Genomic DNA, 13,653 nt, shown 5'->3' with positions numbered 1-13,653 from the left:
AAATAGGATTACCACTGTTAAATTTTAGTTCCAGTTTCACAATCATAATCTCATGATTGAGAAAATTCAGAATGAAGCTGTTGAATTCGGTGCAAAATAGTCCCACTTTAAGTCTCTTTAGTGCAGCCTATGGTGTTGGTGCATGTTTTTGATGTTTGGATGATCATATCAATTCAAACGATTTTTAAAATCTATAATATAATTCTTTATGTTACCCTTTTTGGCCAGGAGCTTTTTACTGTTTTGGTTTGTAACTGTTATTTAAATATTTTTTGAAAGAGAATCGTTGATTACTAAGCATTGACAAATGACAGAATGACAAACAATGGGACCAAACCTTCGGTGGAAAGATAGCCTTTAAAGGTCGCCACATCAGAGGTGATTTCGTTCTGATCTGTCAAAGCACTTAAAGTTGTTGTGCATGTTGTTCTATTATATCTTTTTGTGAAATATATAAGATTTCAAGCAGAGTGTGTTTCAGAAAAAATGTTAAAACGTAACAAGTGAAAAATCAGCCTACCAATTTGAAAACGAAAATAATATAAACTAGCTATGTTGAGGATTTTTTGCTGTACCCTGCTTAACTAGTGCTGTCTGTGTAGGGGCGGTCTAGGCTTTGTAGAATGTTAGCAAAGTTTATGCTCTCTGGTAATGACCTTTAGCTGGCCTGCTGTGATGCCAAGCATTTTCTTTTCTAGTAGCATTGACTATGAATGTGTAAAGGCTATTATAAATAACTGAAGCACCTATTCAAACCATTAAATCACATTAAGGGATTTATTTAAAAACTGAAATGCTCAGAACATTGTTTTAGATTTGGTGATTTTCCTACTGAATCATGAGAAAATTGGATGTTGTTTAAGTTGCTGTACCTCGTTAAGATCTCACAGATAACCATTGAAAGCGAATGATTTACTCTTTTAACTGTCTAACTACTTAGATATAAAGTATTCTTAAAAGTTTCATCGTGTTACAAATTGATTTAATTTAAACTGCTTTCAAATGTCACTAGTGTAACTTACTGTTTACTTTAAAGAATGATTTTTGAAGGCTGATTTGAAGTGATTGACTTCTGTTTTTAAATTCGTCCACAGTCTTGATAGAAGAGATTGTAAAATACTAAGTTTAACAGTTGTAAGTTTCTAATGAATGCTTTTGGCATATTGTGCTCTAGGAAATGCTGTTGTTTGGGAATTGGATACTTTTCTGTCAGTTTAGGAATGTTTGGATGCTCAGTGTGGATTGTGTGTGTTTTACGCGCATGCTTACTCATGCTGTATGTATGTAAAAGTTTGGTTCAACTGAAAAGTGAGCAAGGCTGAGATTTTGAAACTTACGTCAGACTTTGAGATCATAATTTGGTGAATTACTGGATGAATTCTTCTCTTTTGGAAGTGCCATCTTTTTAAAGAGGAGATGAACATTCACAGAGAATGCTGGAGAAGCATAGGAAATTTGGCAGCACCTATGGAGAGCGAAACAGTTAATGTTTACAGCCTGGAATGACTCCTCAAGAGTTGAGCCACTGTCATTTCCAGTGTATAAGAAGGATGCTAAAGATCCCAAGATGCCATGGTACCTTTGAAAAATTGTTCTCTCTGTCCTCCCTCGACCCCCGAAATGTTCTCAAGATGCTGTTAATGTCATAACTACATACTTGGTCAGTGTGTTTTGGTCCATTTTGGTTCCATTTTCCAAACCAAATTTCATTCTGTAATAAAATACATACTTTTTTGGCTGTGATCTTTTAGCTACTGGAAGATAACTTATGATTGTACAATGTTAAAATGAATTTGGCATAGTCTGTGACCAGCATGAGAGGGGCGTTTATTTCATCAGACTTAGCTGGATACCATGTCACAGAGGTGAAAACACAATGTTAATTCAGTACATAATCCATGCACTTTTTTAATGTGGTTTGTAACTGCAACAAACCTGAAATGGTGAACTTGCATATGAATTAAAGAATTGTAATTTGCGAACTGAACTGCATGTTCATCAACTCCAAGCTTATTACAAAAATAATAGTGTCTTGCTAACACTAGAGTAATCTGATTTATATCTGTGGTTGCACCAATTACACTTGGGTTATTGCTTGCGGAGCTTAATACATTGAAACCCTTATCTGATCAGTAGAAATCAGCCAAGATTGCTTGACATGATTTTTGTTTTTTGCAACTTTGGGTTTAACTATGAAACAGTAATCTTTTCACTTTTTTTAAGACTTTCCAGTTCTTAAACAACTAAATAATCATCATAACCTGTATTGTGACACGCACTCGAATGAGTGCAGTGAAAAGTTTGCAATGTCATCTCTTGGAGTCATCTTAGGTACAGATACTTTAAGTGTTGAGTTTAAAAAAATGGGTTAGCATGGGAACATAGTTTTAAAAGTAGAGAATGATGATAAAAGTGTCCGTAAACACTTAATTTCCAGCACGACCACCACCACAACCCCCCCCCAACCACCACCACCTCCTCCTCCTCCACCACCACCAACTAACTCACTGCTGTGGATCTGTGCCTCAGAACACGAGGCCACACTGCCTCCATCCAGCTCAGCTGCTCCTCCGCCACTGCTCTGGGACCCACGCTTGCTGCATTGCTGCTGCAGGACTCGGCCCGTACTCACTGCATCACAGCCGTGATCCATCTCCCTCGACTGCATTCTCCAGGTAGGGCAGAGCTGTGAAAAGCTGGGTGTGTGGGTGGGAGGGAAGGATAAATGCTACAAACAGGAGAAGAAAAGGAAACTGAACTTCTGATCAGAGGAGCTCTGACTGTCACATCCTATTGTGCCACGATTTTGGATATAAATGATTTGATATAGTTTATCCCACAGATGAAATAGCTATATATGACTAACGAGAAAGTAATTCATGCCAGAGCTACCTACCTTGCATGTTGGAAAAGCACAGATTATATATGCCATGTGCTGCTTGTGTTGATCTTCATATGGCTTCTGTTAGAACCATTCCTTCAAGTGTATTCTGCTGTAAATGACCTTCAGATGTAAGTTTGCAATGAAAAGCTGAACTTGGACATCTAGCATTAAGTTCATTTTTCATGAGCATTTACTCATTATTTCACTTTGCCATCAAGATATTGGTGCTAATTGCCACAGAGAGGAGTAAAAATCCACATTTTTTTGGGATGGTTTTCAATGATTTGTGTATGATTGATAGCTTCAAAATTTGCCCTTATGTCATTGAAGTTAGTTGAGTTTACTTAAAATTTTCTAAGCCTTCAGATTTAAATAATTGAAAACAAACATTAAGACAGCATCATTAACACTAGTTGTGAGACACTCTGAAGTGAGTTACATTTTAATTTGTGACCATTCAGCCCATTGAGTCTGCTCCACCATTCGGTCAGGTTACCGAACCCCATTCTCCTGCCTATCTGTAATCTTTGATTCATAAGTAATTAAAAATGCAAAATCTTTCTCGTTCCTTCATCTACTCTGTCTTGTCCTCCTTCTGTTTTATTGTTTTGCTATCTTCTCACGTACGTTTTATTTTTAAAAGCTGCTGTGTAGTAAGGTACATTACTTTAGTTGGACCATATATTCCTTTCAAAATCAGAAATAGTTGTAGAGTCTTCAAAAAACAAACACAGAATACTACTTCTTCGAGGAAAAGTGTAAAATTGTGTTCAATTAAATTGTCTTAACCCATCTGCCATATGGGAAAGGAAAGGCAGATTAACAACTGGGCTTTGCTGACTTTTCATTCTCCTGGGAACTGAGTAACAAGTGGATTGGTCTGTTTGTGTGGACGTTATTGATTTGAATCCTGCTCTGTTTTGGAGTCATTTGTGATGTTGAGCTGAGTTTTGGGTAGGCAGTGTGAAGCAGAATTAATTCAGAGGTTCAATAACTGATGAATGTCGCTGATTGTTGATTTTAAAAATAAAATCAAGTTCTCCTTAGCTGCACAAAGGCCAGTTAGGCCTATATAACACATTTCAAAAACAGTTTAGTTACTTGAAGACCATAACAAATGAACAAAACAGTTTAGACCTTCCCAAAAGGCAAGCTACGTACAATAAATTACAACTTCAGAATGCTATTATTCCCATTTTGTAACAGAAAAGTGCGTAATGTTGATCTTCGTAGAACCATAGAAGATAGGAACAGGAGCAGGCCACTTGGCCCTTTGAGCCTGCTCTGCCATTCATCGCAATCATGGCTGATCATCCAACTTAGTAGCCTAATCCTACTTTCTCTCCATAACCTTTGATCCCATTTGTCCAAAGTGCTATATCTAGCTGTCTCTTGAATACATACAATGTTTTGGCATCATCTGCTTCCTGTGGTAATGAATTCCACAGGCTCACCACTTTTTGGATAAGGTTGTTAAGAAAGCATATGGTGTTTTGGCTTTCATTAACAGGGGGATCAAGTTTAAGAGCTGCGAGGTTATGCTGCAGCTCTACAAAACCGTGGTGAGACCACACTTGGAATATTGTGTCCAGTTCTGGTCGCCCTATTATAGGAAAGATGTGGAGGCTTTGGAGAGGGTGCAAAGGAGGTTTACCTGGACTGGAGGGCTTGTCTTACGAGGAGAGGTCGACTGAGCTCGGACTTTTCTCTCTGGAGAGAAGGAGGAAGAGAGGTGACCTGATCGAGGTGTACAAGGTAATGAGAGGCATGGATAGAGTCGATAGCCAGAGACTTTTCCCCAGGGCAGGATTGACTGCCACGAGGGGTCATAGTTTTAAGGTGTTAGGAGGAAGGTGTAGAGGAGACGTCAGAGGAACCCTGAGAGTTGTGAGCGCATGGAATACTTTGCCAGTGGAAGGCATGGAAGCAGAGACATTAGTGACATTTAAGCGACTGCTGAGATGCACATGGACAGCAGTGAATTGAGGGGAATGTAGTTTAGGTTATTTTATTTTTGGATTAGGATTATTCCACGGCACAACATCGTGGGCCAAAGGGCCTGTACTGTGCTGCACTTTCTATGTTCTATGTTCTAAATGTCCCCTCATCTCCATCCTAAATTGTCTACCCCAAATCCTTAAACCGTGACCCCTGTTTCTGGACACACCCGCCGTGGGGAGCATTCTCCCTGCATCTACCCTGTCCAGACATGTTAAAATTTTATAAGTCTCTGTGAGACCCGCCCTCATTTGCCTGAACTCGAGTGAAAACAATCCCAACCTAGTCAACCTCTCCTCCTACGCAGCCCTGCCAGCCATGGAATCAGCCTGGTAAACCTTTGCTGCACTCTCTTGAGAGCAAAAGCAACCTTCCTCAGAAAAAGAGACCATAGCTGCCCACAGTATTCTAGGCGTGGTTTCACCTAGGCCCTGTATAACTGCAACAAGAAATCCCCGCTCCTGTACTCAAAACTTCTTGCAGTGGAAGCCAATATATTTGCGTCTTCACCACCTGCTGCAGCTGTATGCTTATCTTCAGTGACTGGTGCACAAGGACACCCGGGTCCCATTGCACACTCCCCTCTCCCGATTTACAGCCACTCGGGTAGTAATCTGCCACTTTGTTTTTGCTTCCAAGTGAGTAATTTTCAAATTGAGGTAGTTGAGGATGCTGCATGTAATGCAGGTCCAGTTAGTCTGTGGAGCTGTAAGTGTAGCAAAAGTGAATTGTCTGTATTACGCTTGTAATATTGTATTTGTACAAACTAAGGGCTTAGGACAGGAAAACACTTCATATATATAAACTATTAATGATTACAATCAGATTATATGAAGTGCTTTTATGTTTGTTTGAGATGGGTGCAAGTTGCAGTTTCTATGTTTGCGGCACTGTGCTGGCTTTTTATACTGCATTAGGAATGTAGCCAGCTGGCTGTGTGGTTTCTTAATGGAACTCAAATGATGTAGGTCAGTTATACAATAGGATGCATACATGCTGTTAGCTTGTGATCAAAATAAAGCGTTCAAGTGTAAAATGAGGAAAGCTGTCTTATAAATCAATATTACTGTATTATTTGACAAAGATAGGAATCAGCATCATATACTAGAGATCAGCATAAAAGTCTAAAAGGAAATCTATTTGCTCACAGATAACATTGCCAACAAACTTGCATAATATTTCCAAGAAAAGAAAAATATGCCATAATTTTGAGGCTTGTGGACAGAATTGATCTGAATGCAATTCAATTATTTAAACAAATGATTGTACCGTTTGGAAAATGTTTATTAATACAAATAAAGACACAGTGGAGAAACCCAACAAGTTTGGCAGCATCTTTGAAGAGAGAACAATTAAAATTCAAGTCCAGTGATCCTTCTGAAGAATTTCTCTAGTGATATTCCCTCCCACCCCCCACTCTTGCTTGTTTTAGATCCATAGCATCAGCATTTATTTTAATATTTTTTAGTACGTTGGTTACAGACCATTTTGCAATAAAGCCTAGACTATTTTTGCCCACATTTTTTTAAAAAGTATCTTTTTAAAAAAAAGGATCATTGTGAGATGCTGCAGGACTGTAAATGCATTTGATAAATATCTAAAATTAAACAAATGAAATGTTGTATTTGAAACTTGTCATAGTTATTGACCATCCCTATATGCCATTGAGAAGGTGGTGTTGAACAGCTGCAGTCCTGGGCGTGTAACCTGTCATGAAGGGAGATGCATTTTCAACATTTGATGTTAATAGTGAATCAATTTGATTTATTTTTTGAGGTCTGATCTGTGTTCAATGTTCAAGTGAAAATTGCAAATTGTAAAAAGCAGCTCACTATATTAAACCAAGAGTCATTTCCTATCCACATCATTCCCTTCCCTAAAGCTAATTTGCTTTGTGCCTTAATTCTCAAATAAAAGGAAGTAAGGTTTTCAGTTCTTAGGAGGGCATATTAAAATTGGGTCAGTGGTTTCATTAGAACAGCAAATGCTGAGTAGGTTTGATGGTGTTCACCTTTAAGAGGATTTGATAAAATGAAAATATACTTCTACAGTTCAATGATTGGAAACTAGAGGAAATGAGTATAAATGAAGGGAGTGATTTGGGCAAAATTGTTGTATGTAAAGTGCAATTGATATTTTATCATAGAATCCCTGTAATATGGAAACAGGCCATTCAGCCCAAGCATCCCCCCCATGCTCAACCCTGTATCCTATCTCTGTAACTCTGCATTTCCCGTGGCTACTCCACCTCACTTACACATTTAGCATGGCCAATCCACCTAGCCTGCACATCTTTCGGAGGAAACCCGAGTGTTCACCCAGAAATACGAGCAATGAAAGTAGTTTAAAATAGTGTCTTAACAAATGGTGGATAAGCATTTGAGGGAAATAAAATTAAAGTTTGGAAACTGGAGTTGTTTGGATAAATCTTTCACAGTATATTTATAGAGCTGAATGGTTACCAGTTGTGTTGCATTGACACCTTTAAATCCACAGTTTCGCAATCTTTTTATATTTTTTTTATTGTAAGGTTGGATTTCTGTCATGGAACTGGCTTAACCAGTAATAACATTAGCTGGGATTGTGACAGTGGTCTTCTCATTTTCCCTTAATTAATTGAACTGTTGATTATCTAAAGTATGATATAAAACCGGAATAACACACTGTGGAGCTGGAGGAACACTGCAGGCCAGGCAGCATCAGAGGAGCAGGAAAGTTGATGTTCTGGGTTGTGACCCTACTTCAGAAATTGAGGGTGGGGGAAGGGAACGCAGAAATAAATAGAGGAGGGGTGGGGCCGGGGAAGGTAGAAGGGATGGTGATAGGTGAGTGCAGGTAGGGAGTGGGACGGATTGGTCTGTGATGTAGGAGGAACGGATAGGTGGGAGAGCGGATGGACAGGTTGTGTCAGGTCAAGGAGATGCGGGTGAGGAGGAGGGTTGGTCATGGGATGAGGACAAGTGTGGGGTGGGGTGGAGATTTTGAAACTGGTAAAGTCCACGTTCAAAAGTCAACTTCCCTGCTTCTCTGATAATGGGAACTGCAGATGCTGGAGAATCCAAGATAATAAAATGTGAGGCTGGATGAACACAGCAGGCCCAGCAGCATCTCAGGAGCACAAAAGCTGACGTTTCGGGCCTAGACCCTTCATCCAATGTTGAAGGGTCTAGGCCCGAAACGTCAGTTTTTGTGCTCCTGAGATGCTGCTGGGCCTGCTGTGTTCATCCAGCCTCCCATTTTATTATCTATTTTCCTGCTTCTCTGCTGCCTGGCCTGCTGTGTTCCTCCAGCTCCACACTGTTATCTCTGACTCCAGCATCGGTAATTCTTATTATCGCTGATATAAAACCATGAGACTACTATGAATTGACAGGTGAGGGAAATATTGCAATCAAATTGATGACTTTGTTTGGACTTGCTTTCTTTTCAGTCAGAACGGTTTTGAGATTAAAAAGAAACCAATGACACAGAACTTCATAAATATACATCAATCACTGTGGCCTTGACTGTGTGTCACGCTACTTTTGGAAAGAGAATTTATTACACAAGTGTCCTCCAAGCAATTAAGTGAAACCTTTTCAAGGAATATACTAGTTTTCAGTTTTGTAAAGCTGCACATGTAACTTGTGATGTATAAACTGTCAGAGGGCAGAAGGGAAAAACCAATGCAGAGCAGGAAGTGTTCATTTGATCCTGGGATTTTTAACATGATAATTCAGAGGCAAAGGGACAAAATTCCGAATGGATGTCGCTGGGTTTGGAAAGAATCGGAGCATATGCAATTTGGGAAATTGTAGTGTATACTTCTTAGTTTGCATGTTAAGAATGTGACAATGAAAAGGAAATGGTATGTTGTAATGTTTCCATTCACGGTAATTTTTTGGAAATATTTATTGTCTTTATTCTTGTATGAAATAATTTACACTAAAGTCTGAGTTCTGATTATATTTTGATTATCAAACCTGGCTAGCACTGCTGTAGCTCCTCATGAGTGAACATTGGGCATTAAAACATCGGCTGCTCATATTTACTGTCTCATTTCCTAGTTTTTTTTAAGAATACTTCCTTAGGCCCAACCTCTTCAGTATACGACAATTATGACCTTTTTTGGTCTGCCTTGGGTGCCTGTGTATTGGGAGCAGGGCAGATAGGCTTGCTCAAGGGCTTTAGGTGATGAAATAAAATGTTGGCAATTAAAGCTGTTGAGATACAGAACCTCGTATTCGAAAGTTTTATAAGTTTATATTTGGACACACTGTTGTTTTGAAATATACTTTTAATGATATTTTATCCTTTTTATTACAGAAATACTTTTATCGACATGCATTTTACAAGACGCTAGAGATGCTCTGCATGTGGACAGCAACTGTTTTCCAGACTAAAAGTGGAGATCATATCCATTAATGACAAATGTGCAGTTTGGTACCGTATCAGACTTCTTTCTCCATTTTACTTGATTTCCTAGAACATTTTAAATACAACTGTCTAATCTTTTGGAGATAAGAATTTGCTTTTATTTCCAAACAATAGCAAAGCTATTGATTTTGCAGCCACAATGAGCAGTACTCTAGGAAAAGAAAAAGAGTGCAAAGAAAAGGACCCTAAAGTTTCATTGGGAAAGGACAGGGAGAGAGATTCAAAAGCTTCTGGTGGCTTTGGGAAAGATAGTAAAGAGAAAGAATCCAAGACCAAAGGGAAAGATGCCAAAGAGGGGAAAAAAGATTCCAGTGGAGTACAACCAGGTGTGCAATTCCAAGTGGACAATACAATAAAACGGCCAAATCCAGCACCAGGAAGGAAAAAATCAAGCAATGCTGAAGTGGTTAAAGAGTTAAACAAGTGTCGTGAAGAGAATGCAATGCGTTTGGACTTGGCTAAAAGATCTATTCATATGCTTCCAACGTCAATCAAGGAATTGACCCAATTAACTGAGCTTTATTTGTATAGTAACAAATTACAGTGTTTGCCTGTAGAACTTGGTTGCCTTGTGAACTTGGTCACTCTGGCACTGAGTGAAAATTCACTTACAAGTTTGCCTGACTCTCTTGATAACTTGAAGAAATTGCGAATGCTTGATCTACGGCATAACAAACTTCGAGAAATCCCTACAGTAGTATACAAACTGATTTCCCTCACCACGCTTTATCTGCGGTTTAACCGTATAACTACTGTGGAGAAAGACATCAAAAATCTGTCCAAACTTACTATGCTGAGTATCCGTGAGAACAAAATTAAACAGCTCCCTGCTGAAATAGGTAAGCGTTTTCTCTGTTTTGCCTGTATGTCTGATATAATTTTACCTCGTTTCCTTGCAAGTTAATTTGAAGTTGTTATTATGGCATAATTGTTTGCAAGAACTGATCCATTATTGATCTGTTTATGTACAACAGTACAGTTTTGCATTTAGTCCTGGATCCATCACTTCAATTACAAGCTCATTTTTTTCACTTAGCATTATCTGTAAAGGGATAATATTGTTGTCTGGTGCAACCTCACATCAGGCATCTATAGTTCAGTTGCGAAAACCGTAAAATCCTGCAAAGGATGAAATGCTTTGGTTATGCAATGTTGAGAGGCTGATAATTGATCACAAGGCTGCAATTCTTAGTGGCTCCACGTTATATTCCTAACATCACGAATAAAGCCCAAACCAGTTATCACCTGAGCTGTGAGAATGGATTACTGCTTGTAAGTTTTTGTCAAGCATTCACCATTATTTATCTTATGCTTTTTAAAATGTTAGTGCCTTTGATATCACAAAGTTTGAGTTTCTCTGTCACATAGAACATAGATCAGTACAGCAAGAACAGGCCCTTCAGCCCATGATGTTGTGCCGACCATTGATCCTCATGTATGCACCCTCAAATTTCTGTGACCATATGCACGTCCAGCAGTCTCTTAAATGTCCCCAATGACCTTGCTTCCACAACTGCTGCTGGCAACGCATTCCATGCTCTCTCAACTCTCTGTGTAAAGAACCCGCCTCTGACATCCCCTCTATACTGGATGTGAGTTTGCTCGCTGAGCTGGAAGGTTAGTTTTCAGACGTTTCGTCACCATTCTAGGTAACATCATCAGTGAGCCTCCGACAAAGCGCTGGTGTTATGTCCCACTTTCTATTCATTAATTTATTAATAAATAGAAAGCGGGACATAACATAAATTTATTAATTTATTAATAAATAGAAAGCGGGACATAACACCAGCGCTTTGTCGGAGGCTCACTGATGATGTTACCTAGAATGGTGACGAAACGTCTGAAAACTAACCTTCCAGCTCAGCGAGCAATCTCACATCCAGAACCTCAACCTGAGCTACAAATCTTCTCAACTCGCTATCCCCTCTATACTTTCCTCCAACCAGCTTAAAACTACGACCCCTCGTGTTAGCCATTTCTGCCCTGGGAAATAGTGTCTGGCTATCAACTCTATCTATGCCTGTCATTATCTTGTATACCTCAATTAAGTCCCCTCTCCTCCTCCTTTTCTCCAATGAATGCTGAGGTTATTTTGTAAAATTATATTCAAAGTAAGCCCATTGTTTGGAGCTGCTACTTGTGCATTTCAAAACTGAGTAAAGATTGGGTTTCAGTTGATTAGCATAGCAATATTCTGTAGCTTTAAAGTATTATCAGTAATTTGGACCAAACTATTAGTGATATCCCAGTAGTTGATCTCCACTTGAATGCACTATCCCTTTTATAGTGGTCAGTCAGTTTTGGCTTCAACTAGATCATGGATATCTCTTGTTGGTGAGCCTGTGGAGTGGGTTTCATGAAATCTCTGGAGAGAAATTTAAGATACTTACCTTTAGAAAGAGATTGGAATTGAAATGAATAGAAGGCATACAGTTGAGATTCTTAGCTCTTTAGGGAAAAACTTGTGTGTTTAAGCATGTATCAGAGATAATGGGAACTACAGATACTGGAGAATCCGAGATTACGAAGTGTACAACTGGATGAACACAGCAGGCGAAGCAGCATCTCAGGAGCACAAAAACTGACGTTTCGGGCCGAGACCCTTTATTAGAGAGCTCTCTGATGAAGGGTCTAGGCCTGAAACGTCAACTTTTGTGCTCCTAAGATGCTGCTTGGCATGCTGTGTTCATCCAGTTGTACACTTTGTTATCTATGTTTAAGCGTATTTTTATTGAAGGATATTTTTTGCATTGTATTGTCAATTTTTCCTGCATTGTTATCTCAGTAGGCTTGTGATGTGAAGCTTATACGAAGAAGAAAGGTCTACATTTGAATTGGTATGCTATGTATAATATTGTGGATAAAGTATTTGTTGTATTGGCATCATGGCATGGTAGTAGAGCCAACAATCAGTTAAACCGTAGTGCATTTTAAAAGCAATTGAAAACTGTAACATAAGCATTGCTGATAAGCTCTTAAGAAAGAACTTGTGTTTGGAAATGCTTTTTTTCAATATTGTTACATACCTACTAAACATCAATTCTGAGTATAAGTAATATAAGCTGCTGAATTTTAATTTTAATATTTAATGTGAAACATTGCAGCTACGCAGGTAATAACTTTGACTTTAAATTTGTTATTCGTAAGTGGGTAAGCTAGGCAATACATTATTGCTTTTTGAAGCATTGAGAGGCAGACTTTGAGACTAAAGTTACCAAGACACTCTTGAACTGAGGAAAATCTGCCTGACAGCAGTCCCTGATTGGTTAAGTTGTGTGGTCTTTAAAAAGCTGCCAGAACAGCAGAGGGAAGAAAGTTGCAGAACCTGTAGACAGTTCATCCATTCATCACTTGGGCTATCCCTTTAATTCAATGGTTAGGGAGCCTTTTTCGTTTTAGAATTCTCCGTTTTAGGCTTTCATGGTTTGTCTTTCCACCCCACATCTTTTTTTGAAAGATCTGCTAGCGCCTGAAAGACAACAGTTTCAAATTAAAGACCATAAGACGTAGGAGCAGAATTTAGGCCATTCAGCCCATTGAGTCTTTTACGCCATCCATTCACGGCTGATGAGTTTCTCAACCCCATTCTCCTGCGTTCTGTCCTTAACCCTTAAAAGAATTACGAAAATAAATTTTCCCGTTGTGATTTGAACTTCTGATCTTTTGGAATTTTCTTTACCCTGTCTGTTTTACACCCATCTCAAAAACTTTGGACCCATCTTTTGTCAGTTCTATTCTAATGGAATTTGTATGTAGTTAGGCCTTTTGACGGGGCATAGGTTAAGTTACATAGATTAGACATCCTTTCCATACTCTGCCTTTTGTTAAAGTTAATTACGTAAGAATAAATAGTTATTTTGTCTCTGAAGAAACTTGATGTGAATTGCTTTTGTCTTGCCAGGTAAATTTGGCAAATTGGTGTCTTGTTGGGATTTTATAGATTCTGTAATGCTTTGTGATATGCTGGAGCATGATTATTGTTAGAATCATTCTAGTTAAGTTGTGACAGATGGAATTTCCTCAAGGCCAGTAACTTTATCAATTAATTCATTATCAATTAACTCATTCTTTGCCAGAGAAATGGAGCAAGATGGCTGAGTAATGCCAGTACAAATGGGTATTGTATTTTATGAAATGTCGCATCATACATGAGACACTTGAATATTAGGGCTTACCATTTTTGTGGTTTATGTTGGACATGTGATATAGAGCAGAGAGAAATATTAACCTATGTAAAATTTAGGCTTTCATCCAAAAATTCACTTCCTGTTCTGCTTTGATTGGATGAAGCTGTGTTTCACCATACTTGTGGTCTGGTGGAAAGGGAGGGTATTGTGTATATGCAGTTTGTTATC

At 38.7% G+C, this 13,653-nt stretch overlaps 1 protein-coding gene across 1 annotated transcript in view; it reads left to right on the top strand.

Moving 5' to 3' along the window:
• The window catches only part of shoc2 (SHOC2 leucine rich repeat scaffold protein), a 116,728-nt gene that overhangs the window by 41,302 nt on the left and 61,773 nt on the right, over nt 1-13,653 (top strand). Inside the window, exon 2 of the mRNA XM_048550990.2 lies at nt 9,188-10,137. Coding sequence (XP_048406947.1) covers nt 9,438-10,137 — 700 coding nt within the window. The 5' untranslated portion in view covers nt 9,188-9,437. The remainder of the gene's footprint in view (nt 1-9,187; nt 10,138-13,653) is intronic.

Source organism: Stegostoma tigrinum, chromosome 20, assembly GCF_030684315.1.
Source record: "Stegostoma tigrinum isolate sSteTig4 chromosome 20, sSteTig4.hap1, whole genome shotgun sequence".
NCBI classification, from domain to species: Eukaryota; Metazoa; Chordata; class Chondrichthyes; order Orectolobiformes; family Stegostomatidae; genus Stegostoma; species Stegostoma tigrinum.
The sequence above is the reverse complement of the archived record's forward strand: the minus strand, read 5'-3'. Positions and strand labels throughout refer to the sequence as shown.